Source organism: Rattus norvegicus, chromosome 19 (genome assembly GCF_021556685.1).
Source record: "Rattus norvegicus strain SHRSP/BbbUtx chromosome 19, alternate assembly SHRSP_T2T, whole genome shotgun sequence".
In the NCBI taxonomy this organism is placed as follows: domain Eukaryota; kingdom Metazoa; phylum Chordata; class Mammalia; order Rodentia; family Muridae; genus Rattus; species Rattus norvegicus.
The window spans coordinates 62,842,949-62,870,744 of NC_141552.1; the positions used below are offsets into that span (position 1 = coordinate 62,842,949).

Here is a 27,796-nt window from a genome sequence, read left to right on the forward strand (position 1 = left end):
TGATCCCCACACACACACAAAAAGGCAGTGTGGGAGTATGCGTTTGTAACCCCAGCTCTGAGGAGACCAAGGCAGAAGGATCCCTCATGTTCACTGGTCGGCCGGCCCCAGCCATCTTAGAGAATTCCCAGCCAGTGAGAAAGTATCTGAGAAAATCAAAGTGAATGGTCGGTGCCTGAGGAATGGGAGGGAGGTTGACCTCTGACCTCCACAAACACACGTGTGTGTGCCGGGCGCATGGTGTCTGCTTTACATGTAAACAGTCCTCATTTGGAGCTGCTATGTGGCACATGTTTAGTGATCCCGTGACTGTGTGTTAGATGCCACGGGTACCAAAATGATAGGAAGGAGACCCCAGATGAACTTCCACCAGGCATGACAGGGTCAGTGGTATTCACCTACTGCGCATGAGCACAGCCTTACGTACAACGGGGGCGGGGCGTGGGGAGCAACAAGAACAAGAAAAACCCAGACTGAGGGTGGGGTGTGGGAGTGGGTGGGAGGTGTGGGAGTGGAGGATGGGGGTGGCGCTCAGTGCTCCAATCAGTGCTGATACACCCACGGTGGCAGCATGAGAGCCTCTATCAGGAGCCATACTGGGAAAACAGTCCCGGCTGAGACCCCAAGGGAGTGCGGTGATAGGGGCCTGACAGGAGGAAAAGCCTTCCTGGTGGGGAACTAGGGGACCTAGCACAGCAAAGGCAGAGAGAGGTCAGGAGGGCAGCACAGACCATCAGCCTAGCTCAGGCAGAAGCCAGGCCACCCACGGAGAGACCCAGGAACTGGGCCAAGAGCCTGCTGTCCAAGAATGTAGTGTAGGCACATGTGGAGAAGAGAATGGCGGCTGGGAGCTGCTCTAAGGGCCCCAGGTCCCCGGTGCTCCTGGAGGACGGACCCACCTTCGTGGATGCCCGTTCTGCCCGTACCAACCTGCCAGCATGCCACTCAGCCTCACGGAGTGTGACTCGGAGCCCCCTCACAGGTGGCAGAACTGATGCATGTGTCCTGAGACCCCCTGCCTGCCTGCCTGCAATGTCACCCGTGGCTGCAGGGAACGCCAACCCCACCTTCTTCAGGCGATCCTCTGGGCCTGAGATCGTTGTCTGATGTCAGAGCAAGCGTGGAACCTCCTTCCACCTCTGTGTCCCATGTGAGAAAAATAGACATCCAGACGGCATCCACCTCTGCGTGCTGTTGGGGACAACCTGTTGGGGTCAGGCGAAGTTCCTGCAGGGACCCTCGGTGCAGAGGGTACTTTCCCCGTGCAATGCCACTCTATCCCAGAGTCACATCAAAGCAGGAACCCGGAGACGAGGGAGGGATCTGCTTCCCCACATCAGGGCTACAGGCTCCTGCAGTCCCGTCCCCTCCCTAGAGCACCCCCAAACCCAGTTCTGGGGGAGCAGAAAGTCAGTCACAGGCAGCGCTGAGAGTGGCTCAGCCCATCCTAACTTGAGGCAGAGGAAGCCACAGCAGCAGCTCAATAGTTACAGGGGAGTGGCAGGCCCCTCCCGGCCACGTCTTGGCTGGTGCCCCCTCCTCCCTCTGCCCGGCACTCGAGCCGTCCAGCTTGCAGCCACCCTAGTCACTGGAGCTGCAGGGCGGACTAAAAATAACCTGGGCTGGCACCTGGACCCAGGGCACAGGTGCCAGCCGAGGGCATAAGATCCCAGAGACCCCGTGTGGAAGACCAAGCCTGCAGCAGGCAAAGCTCTGCTCCTCTCTCAGGCCCCACCCAGGCTATCGTCCCTCCTCCCTTTTAACCCCTCTTGCCTCCTCTCCCCGGCCTGCAGAGGAGGTCACTCGTGCAGAAGGAAAGCCTGCCACCAGCCTCGGGATGGGTAGCTGCGACAGGAAAGCCCTCTGGGCTCTGAGCTTCCTACTGCTGCTACTGGGCTCCAGCTCTGTTCAGGGCACTTGGGAGGCAATGTTGCCGGTCAGGCTGGCTGAGAAGTCCCAAGTAAGTGCCCGGAGGGGTGGAGGGGCCTCTGGTGGGAGGTGGCCTAGGGGACAGGAGTCCCCAGATGCTGTGGTTTCTTATCATGGTGGGAGTCTCCTGTATTTGAGCTGTAGCGATGGTGGGCAGACAGGACTCTGCCCTCCCAAGGACCCGTTCCTAATAGCAAAGAGGCAAGAGAGAGGTCCACGTCCATGTGGAGATGTTGCTTTTGATGCTTAAGGGAGGCATCCTTCTTCCCAGCAAGCAGAGTCTAATGAAAGGGTCTGAGGATGCAGAACTGAGCACTTGGTCCCCTCCAGTGTCTGAAGAAGCCACGGTGCCTTATTCAGGCAAGAGACACTTAGTGGGAAGCATGCTGGGTAAAAATCTGTGACAACCTGCAGGTACAAGGTGAGGAGACCCACTCTGCCCCCTCCAGGGTGAGTCAGGCTGCCTGGGGACTAGTGTCCTCAATACCTAGGAAGGTTCTGAGAAGAATGCCAGGCACAGTGGGGCCCTATGGCTAAGTCTCAGTCGGGCTTGTCTTTGGCTGTGTGACTTCAGGCAAGTTGTTTGACCTCTCTGGACCCCAACAATCGACTCTGCGAAAAGACAGAGTGATGATGCATTCCTCTCAGTAAATATGTGTGTGTGGGTTTTGTCGTGGTGTGTGACACACATGTGTATGTGTTTACAGATGTGTACAGTGCTTCTATGTGCACATACTCATGTGTGTCTGTGCCTGTGGAGGCTGGCAACTGGTATCTGTCATCTAATTTGTTCGTTCGATTTCCTTTACTGACGGAAGGTCTCCCATGGAATCCAGAGTTCCCTGGGTCTGCTGGTCTAGCTAGACAGCTTGCCCTGGAATCCTACCTGCCTCCCGAGCCTGTGGGCTGCAAGTGGCTGCCACTTCTGCCAGCTTTTACATCCCTTCTGGGTATCGGAACTTGAGCCTCAGAGCCATACCATGGGCACGTTTTCCCCCAGCCCCTGTGTTGGTGTTTCGATGGCCACTGCTTGGCAGGGACTGTCCTGGGTGGGGGATTTATCTGCCGGTTCCCCTCCTGGGTTGTCTACACAGCAATGTGGGCAGCAGAGAGTGAATGAGAGGAAGGAAGCCCGGGGTGTGTTAGCTTTTGAGCGATGGGGAGACAGATAACAAGGAAAGTGCCAGGGTGGGTGTAAGGTGGGCGTCCTCCAAGGGGGCTCAGGTCAGAGAGACAGCATGCCTGCAGTGACACTGTATACACTTGGGCAGACATAGAAAATGCTCATCATTCAGAGTGGCCAGTGTGTCTCATAGGCTCCAAGTCCAATGCCAAGGCATGCCTGCTTCGAGGAATGCTGGTTCCTGGGGCTGCTGCTGCTGCAGACCCCGGCAGGTTCCTGCCATCGGAGTCAGCACTGGGGACATTCTCATGCACACAGGAACACAAAAGTAAGCAGTATGTTCAGCCCCGAAGCAGGGAGGATTGGAGACATTTGACTTGGGGCTTTGAAGGGTGAATATGAGTTTGCCAGATCAAGAGGCAGGGAGCTGGGAAACCAATCTGTACTGAGACTGATCTGGGTTCAAAATGAACACCCTGGCTGGATGCTCTATGGAAGAGACAGGAAGCCATGGGAGGGGGAGGAGTCAGAGGGTGAGGTAGCTAGAGGTGCTGTTCCTGTGAGACATGGAATCCCCAAAGGCTTCCTGGAAGAGGTGGATGTCCTCAAGGGACAAGAGAAAGGATCAAGAATCCAGAGAAAGAGGGACATCCCTCGAAAGCTGAAGCTCAGAGGCCAGAGTCTAACTAGGGACGAGGAGGATGGAGAGTTGAGTGGTGCAGGCCAGAGGGAAAAAGCAAGCTGCACGGAAAAGGGCTTTTCTGCTTGTCCCAGATCCATGCTCCTTGTGCCTTGTGCTACCGTTGGACACAATCTCCGGGCTTTGCATTGTCTGGTCCCTCCCTGGTGTTCAGACGACCTTACGTGCCAGAGAGAAAGAAAGCATGTGTGCTGGGGGAAACACCCCACTCCAGGGAAGGCCAGACTGTGACTCAGAGATTGACACGTCCTTGTGTATCTGCCTCTCAATAGCTCAGGAGCCTTGGGCCACTCGCCGCTCCTCTCTGGGCCTCAGAGGGACCTTTAACTAGGAAGAGGGCAGCCCACATACACTGAGGCAAGATGCGCCCACAGCCTTGACCCTCTCATGAACCCTTGATGGCTGTGGGCTGGTCAGGGCTGGGGACCCCGTCTGCAGGTGTCTGGAGCAGACTTAGCCTTAAGGGGAGCCTTTTTTTTTTTTTTAAATTGAGAACAGAGTCACAGTTAAAAATTAAATCCAGTCTGTCTAATGGATACTTCATTACAGTCTGGTCTGGAATATTTCCTAAATACTCATGTGTTGATGAAGGTCTGGTCCCTAACACAGTAGTGTTGAGAGAAGGGGCCTGTGGGAGGTGATTGACAGGTTACAGACCTGGGCCTGGACGCATTAGTCTGCTAACATCTGAATGGACAGTCAGGATCAGACCAGGATGCCCTGAGAGCATGAGGGGGCGGGGCCTGGTGGAGGAAGTAACTGCTGGGGGCATTCTTTTGAAGGGATCTATCCCCGCCCTTCCTCTCTGCTGTCTCCCCACTTCCTGGCTCTGCCACCCCCACCTTTCCGTGATGTTCTGTGTTTCAGGGCAAGAGCAGTGAGCCTACATCCAGAGGGAGCCCTCAGAAACCCTGAGCCTAAACAAGCCTCTCCTTGTGCCCGTTGGCCTGCTCAGGTGTTTGGTTAGAGTGCTAAGGAAAATCCCACCTCCAGCACATCCCTCAACGGAGCAGCTTGTATCTGACGACTGGAGTTTTCCCAGAGCAAGACGGGTTCATTTTTTGAGTGACTCCCAGTAGGGGCCAGACAGGAACTTCAACCATGTCTTCCCAAGTGAGACCCTGAAGAGCGCCTAGGGTTGACATCTGTGTGAGCTTCCCTCGTCTGCAGTGTAGGCACAGCAGCCGGTGCTTTGTGATTCAAGAGAAGCCCAGAGCTAGGGCTGCACGGGGGCCAGAGAGGCTGGAGAGGTGGCTCAGACGTTAAGAACACGGGCTGCTCTTCCGTGTGGGTTCAAGTCCCAGCACCCTCATGGTGGCTCACAACAGAATAACTCCAGTTCCAGGGGACCTGACACCCTCTGACCTCTGCAGGCACCATGAACACTATGGTTCACACACAGACATACGTGTAGCAAAACACCCATACACATATAAAGAAGAAAAAAAAATGAAAAGACCAGGTCTTTGCTTTATGCCTGGTATCTGTGTGTGTGTGTGTGTGTGTGTGTGTGTGTGTGTGTGTGTATGTGTGTACGTGTGTGCTTACGTGTGTATGTATGTATGTGTACGTGTATATGTGTATATACACACTCATGCATATGTACGTGTGTTTGAATGTACGTATGTGCAGGGATGTACGAGTAGATATAATGGGTGGGGCCCACAGCAGCTGTGGGTGATGACCACTGCTTTCCCAGGCCATCACTGTAGAACCTTACAGACTTGCGTCATCTGGGCCTCTCCTCCCTTGTGATATCTTTGTATTCTTTGTTCGTGTTGTTCTTATCAGCTAGATTTGTTTACTTTCTCACCAGCTGCTTTCGTAGGAGACAAAAGACGCAGAGGGCTTAGCCTAGGGTGGGTCTCTCTGGCCTAGCCTCTGCCCATGTCTGGACCTGGGCCCAATGAAGAAGACAGGGGCAGTATCTTGAGGTCCAGACTCGGATCTAACTGAGAGCCTGAAGTGCATAGGTGCAGACAGAGGATGTCTACATCACCCAGGGCATAAAGAAAAGCACGGAAGGTTCTCGAGGGGCTTCCTATGGGCATTGGACAGCAACACTGCTCCAGCTGAAGTTTCACCACTCCTGAGCTCCCCCTGGGAAGGGCCCAACCCTCTCCCGGGTTCTGTCCCCATGGCCTGCTGTGGAGGTCTGGTGCATCCCCACGCTGAACCCCAGCACCGGGCCAGGGAGACGCCTATTTTTAGATCTCTGACGTCCAAATTCCAGAGGAAGGGCAATCGGGGCTTGGAAGGAAAGTTGGCTTTCTTCCTCCCCCAGGCAAACCAGTCCTGGAGGACATTTTTATTGGTCTAGCCATGAAGTCTCTAGAACATTCCAAAGAAGGGCAAAACTCTCTTGTGGAATGAAGGCGTGGCGAATGTCTGGGAGGCGTGGGGTGAGGGCAGCTCCACAGGTGGGGTGCCAGCTCCCTAGATAGGGGCCGTTCTCCAGGTCTTTCTGGTGGGGACAATACTGCTGTTTACCTTCAAAAGAATCCAGACAGCCCAGACTCCCTCTGTAGCTGAGGATGCCCTTAAACATCCCATCTTCCTGCCTCTACATCCTGAGTGCCTGGGTTGCAGGCGTGTGCACCACAGCCAGTTTATCCAGGGCTGGGGATTGAACCCTGGTCTCTCTGCAGTCCAGGCAAGCGTTCCACTGACTAAGCTGCTCAAGACAAACTCTTGGGGTGTGTGTGTGTGTGGGTCTTTGTGGGTTTGTGGGTCTGTGGGGGTCTATGTGGGCCTGTGTCTGTCTGTCTCTTTGTGCTTTGTGTGTTGTCTGTGAGTGTATCTGTGTATATCTGTGTATATATCTATATATGTATCTGTCTCTCTGTACGTGTCTGTGTGTCTGTGTTTTGTATGTGTGTGTTATCTGTATCTTTGTGTATATCTATGTGTGTCTGTGTGTAAATGTGTATCTGCGTGTGTCTATCTGTCTCTGTGGTTTTTTTTTTGTGTGTGTGTATGTGTGTGTATCTGTCTCTGTTTCTGTGTTTTGTATGTATGTTGTCTGTGAGTGTATCTGTGTGTCTGTGTTGTGTGTGTTATCTGTATCTGTGTGTGTCTCTGTATGTATGTGTGTCTGTGTGTGTCTGTTTCCCTGTAGAATTGATCCCATTGCTCCAAGGTTCAGCCCCAAACTGGTCAGATTCTTAAATGTGAGCCCTTAATCTCAACTCCGCCTTGACCTGTCTCCAGGGTTAGCCCTGTCCCTCTTGAGTCTGCCTAAAGGCAGGCCTAGCACCTGGGTTCAAGCACAAATGTGCAAAGCAGCAGGTAGAGGGGGGCAGCCTGTGTGAAAAGCAGGATGCATTGATGGTATCATGGCAGCCTCTGGAATAAGGTGCATGGGCTGGCCCTGTCTTGTCTTTAGAGTGTGGGGGTCACACAGACACAAACACACAGACATACAGGAGGATACAGGCACATATAGACACACACAGATACACGTACACACAGACACACATGTGTACACACATGCACACAGGCACATCCATTAGTGGCAAGAGGCTGGATGGGTACCGTGTGTGGGAGAGAGTACACAAGTGACCAGCCAGGCAGGTGGTAGATGACTGGCAAGGGCAACCAGGGCATCTGGTAGGCGGAGAGGGCCACAAGGAAGACAGAAGGAGAATGGGAGGAGTGGCTGGGGGAGCCAGTCCTGGCCTGATCCTTGGGGTTGTCAAGCCTTTAACCTGAGCTGGGAGGGGCTGCAGGGTACACCCTGTGTTTCTTTGAATTTCTCAGACCTCAGGAAGCACCCTTTGTTGAGAGTGTTTCTAAGCGTCATTTTGTAGGACACAGAATGTTCCTCAAAACCCTTTAATCAGGGCTCCTCAGTAAATAGTCACCAGTAACCATTTCTTGTCAGGAAGGGGTCTAAGGTGCTTAACTCCTTTGTGAGAAACAGGCTTGTGTTCCCACGGGACAGCAGTGGTCCGTATACAACTGATTTCTTCACAGACCGCTCCTCACTAGGGCTGTCCATGACCAACTAATGGGATAGGAGGCCAGAGAGGTCAGAGAAGAGGATCCTGCTGACCCCTGGGCACCACGGTGTCTGCGAATGGGGCCTGCTGTGGAGAAAGCCATACCCAGAGGCTCTCAGTCCCTCTCTGAAGGGGGCCGGCATGGCTGTCATGGTGGATCAGGATTAGGGCTGGTGAGGCTGAACAAGAAAGACACAGTTCACTTAATCCTCTAGATGATGAATGTGGAGCAGAGTGTGAGGGGTGACATCCCCCGCCAGCAGTTTCCAAGCAACTGGGGACAGCGTACGAATGTGGGAAACAGCATCAGGATGCTAAAGACAAGACTAAGGGGGTCCAAAGCCTCGCACAGGTCTCCCTTGAGTCCCTGGGGGAATGCTAGCCTCAGGCCTTCCTCTTCTTATCCACTTAGCAATGTCTTTCTCTTACTGTTCATTTCCTGATTTCCATATGTGTTTTTGGGGGGCGGGGTGGAGGTGTATATATGTGGGATTTGTATGTATTTTTGTGGTTAGCCTACATAGAGATGAGGGATAGATGTGTGTATGTGTGAGAGGATAGGTGTATGGGTGCATATTGGGGGCAGAGAGCTTTGTAAATGCATGCAAACGCTAGCAAATGTGGGTGCATGTGTGGGCGTACATGTGGACACCAGAGGACAAGCTCAGGTATTCCTGGGACTCTGTTCACCTTGTCTTTTGAGACAGAGAACAAACAAAGTAAGCTAGGCTGGCTTGTCTCTCCCCAGCACCAGGAATACAAGCACCTCACATTAGGGCTGGATTCTTTTTCTTTTTTTTTTTTTTTTAATAATGGTGCTGGGAATTGAACTCAGGTACTTAACACTTGCAAGTCAAGTTCTTTACTAACAGATCCCCCTACTTTTCATGAGTTGAACAAGCAATCTGTGCAAGCGAGAAGAGACAGATTGTCTGGGTGAAGTGGGCTATAGGCCAAAGCCCCCCACCACCCCTGCGCCCCAGCTCCTGGACAGGAAACAGAAAAATACTGACTGCTCTGGTACTAACTCCAGGAGGAGCTGGAGCAGGGCTTATTCCCCATGACCAGACGCCCTCTGCAGGACATCAGCGGTAGTGCATCCATTTGCAGCCTCAGATATGGCGGCCCAGAAGGGTGTGGGAGTACGGACTGTACCAGAAAGACCTATGTCATCTGTTAGTGAAGGAAGACCACCTTCAGGAGGCTGTGTATGCTGAGGGCTGAAAGGTGATCCAGCCGTAAGATCGATTGAGCTGGTTTCCACTCAGGGACAAAAGCCACACCGGGTACCGTGCCTGTCTCAATGTGTCTGTCACAAAACCCATGTTGTCCCCCGCATGGTAAAAGGTCACACATCAGATCTGAGGCAGAGTTAGATGCTGACTCCCAGGACCCAGATGTGAAGCCACCATGACCACAGGGCAGAGCTGGGTTCTTCTCAAGCACACTGGATGGACCGGAGTGAGACAGAACCTGCTCAAACACAGCAAACGCACTTAGTGTTGACTATGGAAGTCTGATGCAAACAACCCCTCCCCCCTTTTTCTTTAAATAAGCTAAGAAGTTCGGCCCCAGGGTCTTTTGACTCCCTAGGTCTTGTTAGACCCTTCCCAGGGCTAGACCTCTCTCAAGTAGCCCAGCTGTTTTGAACACTCCACAGATCCCATGAGGAGGGTGCACGGCCACTGCGGCTGCTGGACCCTGGAGCACAATTCCGGCTCCCACATGCACTGTCTCAGCCAGAACCATTTTAACAACTTACACTTGTCCATCACAAGCCTCAGCCTCAGGGAAGTCCAGCTGTCATTTCAGCTAGGAAGAAAGCACTCGGGAGGTGGAGAAAGGAGGACCACAGGGATGTACGAGACCCTGTATGTAAAAGTGAGTTGGAAAACAAAATCAGAGTTCAGTTACCAAGTGTGAGTCACTGTTGCTGGTTTTTTTTTTTTTTTTTTTTTTTGGTTCTTTTTTTCGGAGCTGGGGACCGAACCCAGGGCCTTGCGCTTCCTAGGTAAGCGCTCTATCACTGAGCTAAATCCCCAGCCCCTCTGTTGCTGTTTTGACACACAGTCTTCCCATCTTCATCCCCCCATGCATAATGCATATACACACATACACTAAATATGTATGTTCTGATGAATGTATATACACATAGTCAAGACCTGACTGCCTAAGTCTCTTCATATATGTGTGTGTATATGTGTTTACATATATGTGTGTATATATATGCATGTGTATATGTGTGTATGTGTATATATGTGTGTATGTATATATGGTGTGTATGTATATATATGCACGTGTATGTATATATGTGTGTGTATGTATATCTATGTATATGTGTGGTATATGTATATATGTGTGTATGTATATATATGCATGTATGTGAATATATTTGTGTGTATATATGTGTCTATGTATATGTGTGGTGTGTGTGTGTTTTAAAGATTTATTTATTTATTTATTCTATATAAGTACACAGTAGCTATCTTCAGACACACCAGAAGAGAGCATCAGATCTCATTACAGATGGTTGTGAGCCACCATGTGGGTGCTGGGATTTGAACTCAGGACCTCTGGAAGAACAATCAGTGCTCTTAACCACTGAGCCATCTCTCCAGCCCGTGTGTGTGTGTGTGTGTGTGTGTGTGTGTGTGTGTGTGTGTGTGTGTTTTGACACAGGTTTTCTCTGTGTAGCTCTGGCTGTCCTGGAACTCAGGCTGGCCTTGAACTCACAGATCTGCCGACCTCTGCATCCGGAGTGCTGGGATTAAAGGTGTGCACCATCACTGCCTGGCCATTTATATAATATTTAAATATATGTGAAAGGCTATTTTGCTTGTATATCTGCAGCATGTACAATTTGCTGCTCACAGAGGTCCAAAGATGGACTCATACCCTTTGGGACTGGAGTTACAGATAGATGGCTGTGAGCTGCCAGGAGGGTGCTGGGAACCAAATCTGGGTCTTTTACAAGAGCAAGTGCTCTTAATTCCTGAGCCATCTCTCCAGCCCCATGTTACTCCTTGCAGGTGGGATAGTCAGCCTTTTAAAACATTTAATTTGGGGGGGGGGACAACACACACATCTTGCGGGGGGGGGGGAATGAAAGGAAAATTTATCGGGGTCTGCTTTCTCCTTCCACCATGTGGGTCCTGGGGATCAAACTAACCAGTAGGCAGGGCGGCAAACACCTTTACCCTCTAAGCCATCCCACTAGCTGTCTCAGGGTCACTACTGCTGTGATGGAATTCCATGACCAAAGCAACTTGGAGAGGAAAGGGCACACAATTCCATACAACAAAAACAGTGAGGACAGGGACCTGGAGCAGGAGCTGAGAGGGTGCTGCTTCCTGGCTTGCTCCACATGCCTTGCTCAGCCTGCTTTCTTAAAGAACCCAGCACCACCAGCCCAGGGATGGCACCGCCCACAATGGGCGGTGCCCTCATCCATCAATCACTAAGAAAACACTCTACAGGCTGGCCCACAGTACAGCCCGATCTTGAGGAGGCATTCCCTTAACCAAGGTTTCCTCCTCTCAGATGACTATATTTTATGTCAAGTTGACATATATGTGGCCAACACACCAGCCCTGTCAGTCTGGGGTTTGCCACTACGACATCACTTGAGGGAAACATGACCCTGTCTAAGGGTTCAGTCCATAGTTGACTGGCTCTGTCGCTGTGGACCTTGGCAAGGCAGAACATACTGGCAGCAGAAATGTGAGGTAGAAAAGGTTTATGTCATGTCAGTCAGGACTCTGGGGACAGGAAGGGACCAAGTATCCCCTTCAAAGTCATAGATAAGCCGGTGACCTACTCCCTCCAACTACACCCTCCCTCCTGAAGTTTCCTCCACCCTTCCTCAACAGCGCCACCTTCTGGCCATCAGGTGTTCTACCGTGTGAGATGTATCCAAGATGGTGTTGAGATGTTCTCTTGTGTGTGATGTGTGAATTCTCAAAGTTCCAGGTACTTGGATGTACTATAAACAAAACTATGTTTCTATAGAAATATACACGTACATGAATCTGCATGTGTGTTTACATGTGTAGTCATGTATGTGCAGACACATGTAGACGGATGAGAGCAGTCTCATAGGGGATCATGCTTACCTTGCAGACTGCTGCTCCAGCATACACCCAAAAATGCTTTCCTTCTGTAGCTCATCTTCCCTCCCTCCCTCCTCCCCTCCTCCCCTCCCTCCTCCCCTCTCTCCCTCCTCTCCTCCCTCCTCCCCTCTCTCCCTCCTTCAGCCATCTTTTGGGGGGACTTGCAGAGAAACAGCAAGTCAAACCCAGACCTTCCCCACTCGTTGCCCAGATAACTGTTTTCCCAGGGAAGAAGCTCAGGCTGAGAACCTAGGTCAATGCCCTTCCACTCTGTCCCACAGGCTGAAGAGGTTGCAGCAACAGGCTCCCGGCAGCCCCACGCAGACCGCTGCCCACCACCGCCACGGACGCTACCCCCGGGTGCCTGTCAGGCCACACGCTGCCAGTCTGACTCTGAGTGCCCACGACACAGACGCTGCTGTTACAACGGCTGTGCCTATGCCTGCCTGGAGGCGGTGCCACCGCCACCAGGTAAACTGAGCTGGGGTCAGGGGCTTGGAGGTCAGGTGGGCGCAATGCTGACCCAGGGGAGAGAAAGAGCTGAGCTCTGTTTGTGCCAAGCTTCCTGCTACCTAGCCTGGGTGCTCACCTGCAGCCCTCGGCTGCACCAGTGCAGCTCCTGTTAGGTGCAGCTGCCTCACCTGCAAGCACACAGTCCCCCCCACCCCATGTGGAGTAGACTCAGCCCAGGGACAATGTCACCTCCGTACAATTCCACCCTTTAAAGGGTGGCCCAATCTATAGGCTGGCTCAGCCCATAAGAGAGGAAGGGATAAGAAGCTAACGGTACCTGCTACCAACCTGATGACCCCGTATGGTCAAAGGAGAGAAAACACTCATGCAAGATGTCACCTGATCTTCCACGTGCACATGCACTCGTGATCACGCGTGTACGCACACACCATGAAAATAAAATTCAAAATACATGTATATCTATATATCCAGGGTGGGACACAACTCAGTTGATAGCCTGCTTATACTGTGTCTTAGTGCTTGGCGGGTGGGATTGTGGGGGACAGGAGGATGAGGGTGGCCTGGATGCTGCAGGCCTGTAGCCTGCCCCTTAGGGCAGTGTGCTGGAACCATCCTCACTTCTTCTATGGGATGATGCACTCCTCCCTCAGGGCTGGTCACATGACCCTGCCCCAGGAAGGCCTCCCTCCCTCCCTCTCACCCAGTTCTCTGACAGTTCTAGACTGGCTGGTGCAGCCCAAACCACGGTGGCTTGGTGGCAATGGCTGGCTGCTGGATGGTCCGGAGGAAGTGTTACAAGGTACCTGCCCAGGAGCGCGTCGGGTCCCCAGATTAGAACCAGCCCTCCTCATGGAACTCTCCATGGGTCACAGGGATGCTTGTGCAGAGAAAGAGTGAGGCTCTCCCAGACAGAGAGAGAACAAGAAGGAAGCGGGTCTGGGACTCCCTAAAGTCTTAAAGGGCTCGTTGCCACCTATGGAGAAAGGTTTCTTGTGTGGATGGAGAGCAGAGAACGGTTTCTTAAAGGAACCACACACCTCATACAGGCTTGAGGCTTGCTGGGGATAGCATATTTGTGTGTGTGCATGGCTGGACATGTGGCATTGCACATCCTCATGTAGACCATGTCCATCAGGGTATGCTACTCTGCACACAATTGTTCGTGTGGCTGTGGTTGAACATATGTGTGTCTGAATAAACACACATGTGTGAAAGGGTGTGTGTATATGTGTTGCTTGTGGGTGGCTGCATTGTGTACACATGAAGCTGTAGCTCTGAGTGCATGTTTCAGGGTGTGCTGGTATACATGTGTTCACGTGTTCTTTGTATGATGGTGTGTGTAGGGTGCTGTGATCGTGTTTGTGTGTAGGGGTGCTGACGGGAAGTGATCTCTCGAGGCGTCTGTATGCAAGGTACAGCCTGGAGTCTGAAAGCAGGTTGGACTGGCCTCTCTGGGCACAGATGTATGTATGTAAATTGCTTGGTGTCTGAGTGCACTGTGTGCACTGTGTGAGAGGCACTGACATAGCCTGGCACCCAGGTGGGGAAGGAAATTGGCCTTTCTGGGTGGGGTGCACTGTCTGCTCCCAGGACTGCCGTCTGAGACCTGGCCTGTGTCCCTCCACAGCAGAGGCCTGCAGCACCACTGAGGATGGGGCAGAGCCACTCCTCTGTCCCTCAGGCTATGAGTGCCACATCCTGCAGCCAGGGGATGCGGCCCAGGGCATACCCAACCATGGACGGTGTGTTAAGCAACGTCGACAAGCAGGTGAGCGCTACTGGTTCAAACTGCCCTGGACAGACCCCAACCCCACTGCCAGAGAACACCTTGTCACCCCAAGCCTGGCTCAAAGTCCTCAAGTCCCACTTCCTGTCTCTTTATGTCCTGCCCCCACCTATAACTCCAGCTCTCTCTGTGTCTGCTACCTGTGTGGCCTCGGGGTCAATTTCTTCATCTCTCTGAGCCTCCGTTTCTTCCCCTGTAAAATGGGGACCACTTCCCGTTGTCATAGGATCGGGTGAAACATGTAGAGTTCTGGGAGTGGAGCCAGGCAGGCACAGGTCTTGGGGGACACTTGGGGGACACGGGATCAAAATCTGTTATTGTGGCATATGTGGCCAACTTTGAGGAGTCTCTTCTCTCCCTTTAGCTTCTTGTGGGTTCTGAGACTTGAACTCAGATCGTCAGGGTACACTGCAGTCACCATTACCTGCTGAGCCATTTAGGAGGCCCAAACCTCCTGGTTTGAATTGTCTGAGACTCCTTGCTTCTCAGACAGCAGCCGGTTATCACTAGCATGTGTCACCGGAGGTCATGCATAAAGCAGGGAGTGACAAGGTCCAGTCTGTGAAATAGGCTGGGGCAGAGTGGCCAAGCTGCTAGTTGAGGTTCTGTAGGGAAACAGCCAGGCTCGCGCGCGCACACACACACACACACACACACACACACACACACACACACACACACGACCATCATGACTCTGCATGAAATAGCGTCTTCCCATTCATCGATGCCAGTCCCTAGATACCAGGGGACGGTGACAGGGATTGAGGGGGTGGACCTGTAGATATGGAACCCCCAAAGCAGGCAGCCTGCTAGTGCTGCAGGAGAAGAGGGATCCCTTCCATGAGAGGCCCAACCCTGCCTCTTTCTCATAAGGTCTCATGTAGCCCAGGCTGGCCCAGATCTTCTACTTATTGTAGCTAAGGATAGCCTTTTTTTTTTTTTTTCTTTTTTCCGAGCTGGGGACCGAACCCAGGGCCTTGCGGTTGCTAGGCAAGCGCTCTACCACTGAGCTAAATCCCCAGCCCCCTAAGGATAGCCTTAAACGTCTGATTCTACTGCTCTCACCTGCTGGAATTACAGGCCCACACCATAAACCACCATGCTGGGTTTCTGTATGAGGGGATAGAACACAGGACTTTGTGCAATGAGGCAACACTCGGTCAACTGAGCTGCATCCCAACCCCAGGATGGCCTTTCTGGTCTCCTGATCTTTCTCACTTGATTCTATGATTTCTAAGATTGGGGTCATTCAAACCAGTTCAGACAAGTGCTAGAGAGTCTTCAAGACTGCATCCCAGAACATCAGAAACTGTTCACAGCCTGCTGCTTCCTTCCTGGGTGCCCTTGCTCTCTCACCAGACTTTCTTAGTCTCAGTTTTTCTATCTGTAAAATGGGGTTGGGGTGGTAAATGGGCTGATTACTGCATGGGCAGAGTCTAAGGTTCGATGTCTGACACACAGCAGCTCATCAGTGAGTGTGTGTCACCTCTATCCCTGACACAGAAGGGGGAGGAATCAGGTCAGGAACCCGCCCCACCATGAGCTAAAAAGCGCATGTATGTGTCTGAGCAGGCACCTGTGTGTGCATGCACTGCGCATGCCCATGTGTGTTGTGCATGCCTCCTCTCCCGCAGGGACACCTCCAGATTCCCAGGTGGAAGTGAATTCTCCCAGTCTTGACCTCAGGGCTGTCACTTAGAAATAATTGGTGATAATTATATCTGAGTTTAGAAACATCTTAAAGCCCCTCACCTTCCCTTAGGACAATGCTCTCAACAGAGTTTAAGAACGCATGTGCCACAGTAACCGGGAGACATTGTTAAAAAAAAAAAAAAAAAAAAAACCTAGTTTTTAAACTGCATATTCAGAGTAACCTCGTGAATATGAAAAAGCCGCAGGAACATTACTGGAACCACCACTGAGGCCCAGCACCGTTAAAACAATTCTTTATTCTCCCACACCCCATAGAAAGGGACATATGTGCTTTATTGGGCCATTTGAGAATTAATTGCTGGGCTAGAGAGATGGGTGAGAGCCTTCGCTGAGCAAAGATAACGACCTGAGTCTACTTTTTTTTTTTTTTAAAAAGCTGGGTGTGGCCAGGTATGCTATTCCAGTGCTGGGGTGCATAGGACAGACTAAGGGGGACTGCTGAACAACTGTCTAGCTAAGGAACAAAGTAGAGAATGAAATGCAGGATACTAATGTCCTTCTTTGGCCTCTAAGCACACACAGGCATACACTCGTGCACATACAAGCGTGCACACACAGCACACTCACATATGTATGCACACACACCACACACATGCATACACACAAACATACATACATAAACATGCACACATACACATACACACACAGAATAAACTGTGGACTCAAGACCACCCTAAGTCACAGTCTTTCCTTCAACCTGCTCTCTCCTGGGCCAGTGGTCAGAGAGCTTTGTGGTCCATACAGTAGTTCCCAAACTCTTTGTTCTCAGATCCCCTTTGTCCCTCAAAATAACATCAAAACTTCTGCACAGAGCTGTAACCAGAAACTGACTGGCACAGCTCCTGAGCTCCTAAAACCTTTCTCTTTTTGCTTGTTGTGCAGAGGGGCGGGTCCTGCGACAGAAGCTTCACAAGGAGTACCCAGGTGAGAGGAAGAAGGCGTTCTTTCTCTGAAGAAGACACACGAGAGGGAAGAAAGCATGTGTGTGAAGAGGAAATTTTGAAAGACCAGGACTGAGCCAGAGAAGACAAAATGGCAATTAGGCTTGAGAAGTAAAGTCGAGACCTGTCCTTATGACATACGCTGGGCAGGACATATGCAGGCCAGAGAGGGGCTCAGGGAACTCATGTCCTCACATTCTCGTCAGAATCTGGGGATGGGCACAGTTGTCTCTCCTACCCTCATGCAGGGAATTGGAAAAGATGATTCTTCATCCATACTTCTGATTGTTCATTTATCTGAGAACTCATATACACATCCACTCGTTCATCCACCCGTCCATTCTTACATCCACCCACCTGCCCATCCACCCACCCTTCCATTTGCCCATCCTTCCATCCAATCTTCTATCTATCCATCTGTCCATTCGTCCATCCCCCGTCCACCTACCCATCCATCATCTATGTTTCCATCCATCCATTTATCCATCCTTCCATCTGCCCATCCTTCTGCCCATCTGTCCATCCATCCACCCATTCATCCATCCATCCATCCACCCACCAACCCATTCATCCATCCATCCACCCACCAACCCATCCATCCATCCATCTATCCATCTATCCATCCACCCACCCATCCATCTGTCCATCCATCCATCCATCCGTCCATCCATCCATCCATCCATCCATCTATCCATCCATCTACCCATCCATCTGTCCATCCATCCATCTTCTCATCCAGCTACACATCTATCCGTCTGTTCATCCATTCACCAATCTACCTATCTTTGCATTCACCCATCCATCCACCCACCCATCCATCCACCCATCCACCGATCCACCCATCCTTTCCCCCTTCTTCCATTCATCTCTTTAGCCATCCAGCCCATCTTCCCATCCATTCCTTCTTCCTTCTATCCCTCTCTTGATCTTCCTCATCTCTTGATCGCCTGTTTCACTCATCCATCTACCCCACCTACCCATTTTTATCTCATCATTCATCTATCGCCCCACCCTCCCACCCACTCCATGAGTCCACCACTCACCTACCCACACTCATCACCTGTCCACCACCCACCCACCAGCCTTCCATCCATGTAGCATATCTTTGCCAGGCATTGCTCACCAGTGACCCGGGGCTAGAGGATGGGGCTCCATCTGCAAATGCAATGAACCTAGTTTCCATCAGAGTAGCCCAGGCAGAAAATTTAAATACCAACAAAGCCCACTTCTCCATGGTCCTGGTGACAAAGGCTCCAGCTGTCACATACCAGATACCATGAGGACCCTACAGACCAGGTTGTCAGAGGAGTTCCTAAGGACAGGATCAAGAAAGTTCAGGCTATGCAATTGGAGGCATTGGCAGCAGAAGGGCATGTATGGTGATCTGTGGGAGGAGTGGCTGTCCCCATGGCTGCCCCCTCTGTGGTCATTCCTGTGACTGCCCCATGGTTGTCCCTGTAGCTGTCCTGATGGCTGCCCCCACCCCCGTGGTTGTCCCTATGATTGCCCCATGGTTGTCCCTGTGGCTATCCCATGGCTGCACCTGTGGCTGTCCCTATAGCTGCCACCCCAACCCGTGGCTGTCCCCAGGGCTGTCCCTGTGGCTGTAGCATGTAATGAATGAATAAGCCGGATGAATCGGGTAGGTAGGAGAGCCAAGGATATGACTCTAAGGGACAGCATCTAGTGTGCTTGAGGCCCTCAGCTCAGTACCCAGCATACTAAAGAAGGAACAGAGAAATGCAGGCAGGAGCGCTGTTGAGGCCAGGAGAGAGCTGCAGGTGCAGACTGAGAAGATTCATTTCAAACGGGAGCCCATCTGGGGAGAGCTGCCATGCTGTGCTGAGGCATCCAGACTTCCTGTGATGGTCACAGGAGGCCAGGGAGGGAATTCAAGCAGAACATCTGTTCTGATGGGCTGTATCCTTGTTGCAGAAGGTGACTCCAAGTATGTGGCAGAGCCTGGGAAGGGACAACAGAGGCACTTTCCATGAAGTGGAGACTGGCTGGTGAGTGGAGGCGAGACGGTTGCTTAAACAGCTGTCATACCTATGTTGGCCACATGAGGACGACATCAGAACATCACAATCCCTCGGAGTGCCTAGCAAGTCAGATGAAGACCCTAAGCCCAAAACCTGGCTGACCATTGGCTCCTTTCTAGTCTGCTGCCATCATACCTTCTAGCTTAGGCCGGTGGTTCTTCCTGTGCCCTGCAAGTCTCGTCTTCTCTCCCATTCTGCCAGACAGTACTATAGGGAGCAGGTTGCCTGACTGATGTGGCCCCCCCAGACACCCCCACCCCACCCCACCCCACCCTCACCCCCAGCTCAGCATTAGTTGTAGCATCTACTGAATCGAACTACTCAGCCAGTAGCTGGTGGTCCTTACTGTACACCACAGGGAACAAATTCCACAGGCGGGGTTGACATCCTGTTAGAAGGGAGTCCAAACCAGCCACCTGGTAGAGCAACAAGGAGGCCACAGTCATACCAGGGCCTGTGCAAGGACTGACAAGCAGGATGCAGGAGCTGCTCCCAGTGAGGGTGAGGGAGGCACCGCACAGGAAGGGGATACTGAGCCCAGAACTGAAATCTGCAGAGGAGAAGGTGCTCCCTGGGGTTATAGGCTGGAGACAGGATGGCACCAGGTCGGGGGTGGGTGAAGGGTATGGTCCCCAGGGTCAGTCACTTCAGCTGTGAGGACCCACAGGGAGCTGCTGAGGAGGACAGGAGATCTTAGGGAGGTTATTTGCACAGGGGGCTGCCCAGCAAAACACCCTCACAGAACATACAAAGGGGCTGGTTGGCATACACCAAGAACCTGCCCAGACTTTTAACATTCTCACAAGGTGTACGGCAGCCATGACAGCAGCAGCTCCCCTGGGGTCATGGAAAAGGAAGGCATGGTCCAGCTTCTAGGGTACCCAAGGCTAAATCCCTCATAGACTGTGGAGCAGGCGGGCACCAATGCCAGCCTGTCCGCTGTCTGCCAGCCTTGGTATATGTCGTTAAAGTCCAGGCCTGCAACTTTCATCAGAGCGGGCTAGCTCGGGCTCAGCAGGAGGTGTTGAATCATAGCAGAGGAGGGGTTGGAGTTCAGGCTCTGGAGCCAATGGGGCCTGTCTGTAAATCCCAGCTGCCTACTACGTAGCCTTAAGGGAATGACTGACAAACCTGTTTTCCCCTCTGCGGAATGCATAGAATGGTAATGGGCGAGTCAGTGACTAATCAGGGAGCCTGGAGCCCTTGCAGGGGCTTGAGGGTTTCGTCTTTGCAAAACACACCTTTCTGGCGCTCCTGGTGGGTCTCGGGCAGACAGGAATTTAACAGGCCGGTGCTGCAAGTCCCGCCCACAATCAATCATGCATTGTTTGCCCTTTTCCTCTATAGCCTTTGTGGGGCCTTTCCTGTGCTTTCCACACACTACCCCTTGGAAACAGCAAAAGAATTTGACCCTAGACGTCAAACTCCATTCCACAGAACGGGACTCCAGAGCTCCTGGGAAACGGGACTTCAGACTCCCAACCCCAGAGTGGCCCAGCCTGGTGCGGCGGTAACTTGGCGGAAGCCCCTGACCACCTCTGGGTCCCCGCTCAGCATCCTTGTCACAGGAACCCGCAGCTTCTAGGTGACTTTTGCAGATTTTGCCTGCAGAAGGCATATATTCATCTCTTTTTTTCCCCGAATAAATCTGCCCACCATGTAGCAGAAATAAGTTCCTTTATCAGGCTCAAGTCACTGCTGGATTTTTTTTTTTTATTCCATTCATTTATGTGTGTGGCGTGCATATCTGTTGTGGGAAGGGGGAGGGGGAGGAGGGCTTCACCCAGCAGAGTGATGATCCTTGGGAGGCAAGAAGGTAGTTCAGTTCCACAAGGCTAAGTAGCTGGTATTGGCTTGAACTCCAGGAGTCTGGCCCCAGGTAGATTATTGTAGGTATTTTTAAGCACAGCACAGTGGGGTGAAGACTCTCCCGGTGACAATGAACTCAATCCCGTCTGCACGATAAAGCAAAAGTGTGACTACATCAAACCTCTTTGTAAAGTACATGTGCCATCTTCCATAAAGATAGGTTCTATAGACTGACAGGCTCACAGGAAAGGTCTGGGGAAGGATCCGGTGTGGTCACAGCCACACAGATAGTGCAAAGGTCGCCAGGCTGTTAACTTGTCCATTCCCAGCCTTCTGGGCAGATAATAGGTTATCCGTCCCTTCCTTTGGAGGAACAACTCTATGTGTTTAATATTCCTGGGTCCTTTGGTGCTTATCTGTGAGTACAAGGACCTCCATGCCTTCCATAGTCTATAAGTGTGTGTATGTGTGTGTGTGTGTGTTCACATATATGCATGCGTATGCACACAGCATGGCACATGTGTGGAGGTCAGAGGACAAACACTTTCAGAGTTGGCTCTCCTTCCAGCACATCTCAGGGATCGAACTCAGGCTGTCCAGTTGGGTGTGAGCACCTTTCCTGCTGAGCCATCTCAGGTCTGAGTCAGGACTTTAACTATTTAATATCCTTAAACAGGCAGTGCTGGAGGCTACCCCTCAGATGTTGGCAGGGAGTGTGGGGGCGGGGCTAGGGTGGCCACGCCTCCTGGGGCCAGATGGAGTTTCTGGATACAAACAGCTGAGTCCTGGGTGCTCACAGCAAGGAGGGGCACTGGGGAGCTGGGGAGAGTAGGTGAGCTGGGCGCTGCCCCAGGCCAGTAGACTTGTATGGGCCAAGTCCCTTCACAAGGGCTTCCCTGTAAGAGAGGACTTAATTAAATAATTGTTTTGTGCTCTGGCCATGCTGACCTTGGCTTAGTCCTCCTTGGTGGTTTTCCATAAGTTCTTCCAGCTTTAACTCCCAACCCCTGGTCTTGTTGTTCCTTTTCTTTCCCCCACCCCCTAGAACATTCTCACAAGATCAGTAGGCTGATCTAAGGAAGGAGGAGGTAGGTCCCCTTCAGGTGGGCATAGGGATGGATGCACTGCATATATGACCACCGGGGAGGGTCCTCTTGTCCTGGAACATGGGACAGACACTTACTCCTGGGTAAAGCAGGAAGGCCCCTAGACCCCAGAACCCTCCCTCCTATAGGCACAGTGACCTAACCCGGCCGAGTCAGACGGTGCAGTCTGCCTGTGCCTCTCAGTGCTATGAGGTAAGTGTGGGAGAGAGTCAGTTCACGTGCTCTGGGGGAGGAGCCAGAGAGGGCTTCCCAGAGGTGGGGAAATGTCTGAGCTAAGTTTCTGAGTTTTGGTCTCTGGGGTTGCCATCCCAAGTGATCACCAGCCAAGGAGCTGCAGAAACACAGCATGTGATTGAGCCTGGAGTAGGAGCCTGACCCTCACCCAGTGGCAGCTTCTCTGGCTCCTCCCTCCCCTCTCCACTGGCTACCATGGGATTGTTGGTGGAAGGTTTAACACCAGGTCTGCCACGAAGAAAATGCTGAGCAAGCATGAATCCACTGTAGCAAGGGCAGGGGGAGAGAAAAGAGGAGAGGCTGGAAAAATCTAGTTGTGGGGATGAGGTGGAGGAAGCAGAGAGGGGGTGGGGAGGGAGAGGGGAAGAGGGAGGGAGAAGAGGGAAGGGAGAGGGAAGAGGAGAGGAAGGGAGAGGGGAGGGGGAGGGGAGGGGGGAGGGAGGAGAGGACAGGGAGAGGGAGGGAGAAGGGGAAAGGGAGGGGGAAGAGAGAGAGGGAGGGAGAGGGGAGGGGGAGGGAGGAGAGGGAGAGGGGAGAGAGAGAGAGAGAGAGAGAGAGAGAGAGAGAGAGAGAGAGAGAGAGAAGAGGGGAGGGGAGGGGAGGGGAGGAGAGGAGAGGAGAGGAGAGGAGAGGAGAGGAGAGGAGAGGAGAGGAGAGGAGAGGAGAGGAGAGGAGAGGAGAGGAGAGGAGAGGAGAGGAGAGACAGCTCTTGACCACGTTCTAGGACTTGCTTCTAACCCACATGGCAGTCAAGGCAGGGACTCCAGGGTCCCCAGAGTCCAGCTCCCCTGATTTTGGCACAGACTTGCTCAGTGGGTTTATCTTGTATGAAAAAGGAAGCAAGGCACCCAACCTCTAGTTTGGGACAGGCTGGCAAGGTAAAGGCTTTAAGAAGTCTGTTAGAGGGCTGGAGAGATGGCTCAGTGATTAAGAGCACTCGACTGCTCTTCCAGAGGTCATGAGTTCAATTCCCAGCAACCACATGGTGGCTCACAACCATCTGTAAAGAGATCCGATGCCCTCTTCTGATGTATCTGAAGACAGCTACAGTGTACTTATATATAATAAATAAATCTTTAAAAAAAAAAAAAAAGAAGTCTGTTAGAACCTCCTTGGACCTGCATGTTAGGACTCTCCTGCCTCGGCTCCTGAGACCAGGGAAAGTCCAGCAGGCCACAGCCACACAGCGGTAACAGTGGAGCTCCTCAGTGACTGAGCCACCTGTGCCTGAGTCTCATTGCTAGGGACAGGCGCAGCCACCTCCTCAGGCCACACCTACCCCACACGTGTCTCTCCCGCTCAGAGACTCCAGCTTCTCCCCAGGTCACGCTCAGAGTGGTTCAACAGGTGCCTGGAGAGGGGCAACACCCTGCCCACTAGATGAAGGAGCGCCGCCCTAGCTGGTCTGAGAAACTGGAGAGAACCGAGGGAGCAGGGCGACGGATCTCATTTCAGTAGTCAGCGCCTCGCCTCGCCATTCCTGTTCCCCACCTGCATGTTGGCAGCTGCCACCGAAATCACCTTCATCCGAGACGTCAGAAGGTCCCCTCTGTGAATCAACGAGGCTTTTACTAACATTTCAAATTATAAGCTGTCGGACTATGAACCTGACCCCTTAAGATTAGGGCGTGTGTGTGTGTGTGTGTGTGTGTGTGTGTGTGTGTGTGTGTGTATTATGTACGTGTGTGTATCTATATAAACATGTACACATACAGACACATATATGACCACCAATGAATTTGTTGCTTTTATTTACTGTCCTGGTTAGTTAGTTAGTTAGTTAGTTAGTTAGTTTGTTTGTTTGTTCGTTTGTTTGTTGACTTCTTGGCAGCTTGCCACAAACTAGAGTTATCTGGGAAAAGGAACCTCAAATGAATAAATGCACCTGTCCGATTGGCCTTTAGACAAAACATTGGTTCACTTTCTTGATTAGTGATTGATGTGGGAGGGCCCAACCCACTGGCAGACAATACCACCCCTGGGCTAGTGGTCCTGGGTTCTGTAAGAAAGCACCCTGAATAAGCCATGGGGGGCAAGCCAGTAAGCAGCATCCCTCCATAGCCTCTCTATCAGCTCCTGCCTCTGGGTTCCGGAGCTCAGTTTGACCCAGAACAGGGGGTTCGGGAGGAGACAAAGGCCGCCTTGTTCCGGGACTCTGCCTTCCACAAGCTCCAACACAAAGTACATTGCAGACTTAAAGTCTAATGGAGGAACTTGGAGCTCGTGGGAACAGCTTGAACAGCTCTCCACCGAGGAGCTTACAGTGCATAGTGATGTCCCCTCCTCAGTCAGGCCCCGGTAGGGCTCAGCACAACAGATGCACTGTAGGGTCAAGAGGGGTGCACCCTTCTCAGCCTCAACTGTCAGCTGCGCCCGTCCAGCAGCATGTGACTGAAGCCTGAGCTCCCCTTCCTGCCCAAGCCAAGCAAACCTGTCAGCCCAGCTGGGTCCCCCAGGCTCTCCAGACAAGGGATGCCCACGGGTCTTGTGATAGATAGTCTGTCTCCCATGTGGACTGATCCCTTTGTAGGTGAGAAGCTGAGACTGGGGATAAGGTATGTGGTCTGAGGTCCCAATGACCCTAGGAGTCTAGCTGGGACCATGCCCAGTCCCAATGTCACATGGAGGCTCTGGTGCCTATCTTTGGCTAGAGAAGGGCTGGGAGATTCCTCCAAAGGTGTTGTCTCCAGAGCAGGCCAAGAGAAAGCTTGATTACCTGCCCCTGTTCTGGTCCAACCATGATGTTATGTAACAGCCTCTCTCCGAGGGCCTCTGCACCTCCCCCACAAGGGTTCTCCAAGGTCATCAGATCCATTGTCACCATCCTTCCCTGCGCCTCCCAGATGGACCAACACAGCCCCATGTTCTTCTCAGGTCTTGTATGGTGACACTGCGACCTTGCCTCCTGGCTTCCTCTCTTCTGGCCCGAGAGCTCTTGCACCTCTGCTCCCAGCATCTCTCCAGGTGCACAGTAGGTCACTGACATTGAGTCAGTGACTGATCCAGAGGACAGTTCAGCTCTGCCTTCCTAAAAGGACTGAGAGCGGGGTTGGGGATTTAGCTCAGTGGTAGAGCACTTGCCTAGGAAGCACAAGGCCCTGGGTTCGGTCCCCAGCTCCAGAAAAAAAAGAACCAAGAAGGGGCTGGGGATTTAGCTCAGTGGTAGAGCGCTTACCTAGGAAGCGCAAGGCCCTGGGTTCAGTCCCCAGCTCCAAAAAAAAAAGAACCAAAAAAAAAAAAAAAAAAAAAAAAGGACTGAGAGCTTCCCAGGAGGGAGCCAAGCATCAGCTTGGGGCTAGTTCACCTCCACACTCACCTGAACCCCAGCCTCCCGCCGTGCCTATAGAAGGAGTGGTTGAATGAGGTTTGCAGACAGATGGGTGAGGAGTAGTTATTCAGATGGACTGATAGATACGGGCCTGCCTGGAGGTGTTGTGGTTACAGAGTCTACAGACAGCAGGGCTGTGAAATCTGACTTTCCCTCTGCTCTCTTCCGTGTGGCTCTGGTACTTACTCAGTCATTCTGTATCTCAGACCCTGTCTCTGTCTGGTTCCCGGAAGGTCTGGACAGGAGGCTTAGGTACCGCCCTCAGCAGACTTAGTGGGGTAAAGAGGGCAGGTCACAGGGGCTGGGGATTTAGCTCAGTGGTAGAGCGCTTACCTAGGAAGCGCAAGGCCCTGGGTTCGGTCCCCAGCTCCGAAAAAAAAAAAAAAAACAAAAAAAAAAAAAAAAAAAAAAGAGGGCAGGTCACTCTTTACCTTCTAAACTTGCACTTGATCCCAGGGATGACTCCCAAATTTCAGGGACCGGGTGTCAGAAAGGGAGCCACCAAAACCAAGGGACTGAACAAGACGATGGAGCAGAAACTAGGGGACCTGGGCGGAGACTCTCACCATTTGTACTGTTCCCTCTGCCTGTGGGGTGTGAGTGCTGCACTGAGGATCAGAACCGAAGCACAGAGCCAGCTTCCAATCTGCCAGGTCCGTGACACTGTCCAGCCATGAGCTCCTCCCTCCCTCCTCCACTCTGAAGTCATATGCCCAAAGTGATTGGTTAAACAGGCTGCTGGTGCCTACTCTTCCAACATTGTCCAAATTGTGGCCCAAAAGTCTTTCTGTGGGCTAGGTATGTAGTTTAATTGGTAGGCTACTTCCCTACCATGCTCAAAGCCCTGGGTTCAGTCCCCAGCATGGCATAAACTGGCTTCTTAGTTAATACCTGTTATCCTAGCAGCTGGAAGGGAGAGCGACCAGAGGGTCAAAGGTTCCACTTCATCCTTGGCTGCCTATTGAGTTAAGGCTAGCCACAGATCTCTCATTTGGTTATCGATCTGCAGACCGTAAGCACCTACTGTGTGCCAGGCACTCTTCCAGAGCCTGGGGATGCCTTTGGGAAGAGGCAGGTTCTGCCCGGCTCTCGTGAAGATGACAGGCCATGGGGGACAGACAGTCAGCAGCACTCTAGGTCCTGTAGGTGGGCAGACGCGTCCTGGAGGAGTCACAGAGGGACTGGGGTGGGAGGGAGGGAAGGGGCACATGATGTTTCTTCCACAGGTTTATTTTGGAATAAGTATAGGATTACCAGGGGCTGCCAAGACGGCCCCCAGGTCTCCAGAGAGAATGCACAGGTGTGGGAAATCACAGCAGGAACTGTCTCCCTGACAGTTACACCTTACACGACTGTGGTATGATGTCAGAGCCAGGAACATGGGCTGGCTACAGGGCAAGTGTGGTCTCTGTAACACTGGGTAAGTTGCATGGGTGTGACTATCACCGCCATCAGAACAGAATGGCCCATTACCATGCAGGTATTGCCACCAGGCTGTCTCTAGCCTGGCTTCCCCGTGTCTGTGTTGAAACTTCATGCCACTTTCTGGAGAATACCTAAGTGGAATTCCACAGCAAAAAACCTTCAGAGCCATGAGTATCCTGCACTGGTTGCCCCTACTCCTTTTTCTCTCCCCTTCTCCCTCTCCTCACTCCCCTCCTCCTTTTTCTCTCTCCTTTATCTCTATACACTTCAGTGTGCCCGTCCAAAAACTCTCTCACACACACACATAACCACAGTACAATAAAAGCTGGGAAGCCACACTGTTGCAAGTCCATCGTCACATGCCTGTCCCCACCTTGCCCCCTAAGACAGAAGGTGAAGCATCTTCTGAGTCCGGAGTCATGAGCTGTATTTGGTCGAGCTTCCTCTTTGGTCACTTGCCTTCCGGAATGTTCTGCAATCTCTTCGTATGCTGGAAGTTTACAGCTTTTGAAGAAATGAGCCAGTGGCTTCCTGGTACACTTTCCCTTGTGACTGGAGTCCCCACTGTGGAACACTGTGAGTCGGCCACCGCTATGTCAGACTTAGAGCAGCTGTGGTCACTGAGTCTCCTGAGATTCTCGCCTGAGGTCAGAGACGCTCACAGCCCCAGCTGCACATAACCCTCCTGGAGATGCTAGAGGAGCCAGGGGAAGATCGCGATGACTGGGGGTGGACACTCCATCTGTGTATTGCCCATGCTGAGGTGGAATTGTTGGTGACGTAGCTGCCTTTGAGCCCCCATGCTTCTGGAAATGATCCCAATATACTTGTTGGCTTACCACACCAGACATATATGGAATCATCTCTGGTCTACCACTCACTTCTGTCTCTCTGGGGTAGATAGACTCCCCAAGAAGTCTCACTCAGCACCAGAGCTGTGATCCAGGCTGGGTTCGAGGCAGGAAGACCCTTGGTGTCTCCTCCATCCATCTTTCCTACCAGGGCGCAGCATACGACTGTCCCTTCCTGGTGATGGCTAGGTTGGCTCCTTCTAAGTGTCTCCCTGTGAAGTGACT

General features: G+C 52.2%; 1 protein-coding gene across 2 annotated transcripts; it reads left to right on the forward strand.

The window, feature by feature from the left end:
• The first annotated feature begins 1,661 nt into the window (after positions 1 to 1,661).
• Wfdc1 (WAP four-disulfide core domain 1) lies at positions 1,662 to 20,512 on the forward strand. Of its 2 annotated transcripts, none has more exons than XM_087593793.1 (7): positions 1,662 to 1,960; positions 12,144 to 12,333; positions 13,052 to 13,135; positions 13,964 to 14,104; positions 16,718 to 16,759; positions 18,712 to 18,785; positions 20,256 to 20,490. In XM_087593793.1, exons 1-6 carry the CDS (start codon positions 1,838 to 1,840, stop codon positions 18,768 to 18,770), a joined length of 639 nt encoding a protein of 212 aa, XP_087449919.1. In that variant the 5' UTR covers positions 1,662 to 1,837; the 3' UTR covers positions 18,771 to 18,785; positions 20,256 to 20,490. The 2 variants fall into 2 exon arrangements, with proteins under 2 accessions (XP_087449919.1, NP_598265.1); NM_133581.2 differs by having other exon boundaries at positions 1,793 to 1,960; positions 20,166 to 20,512.
• Positions 20,513 to 27,796: the final 7,284 nt, after the last annotated feature.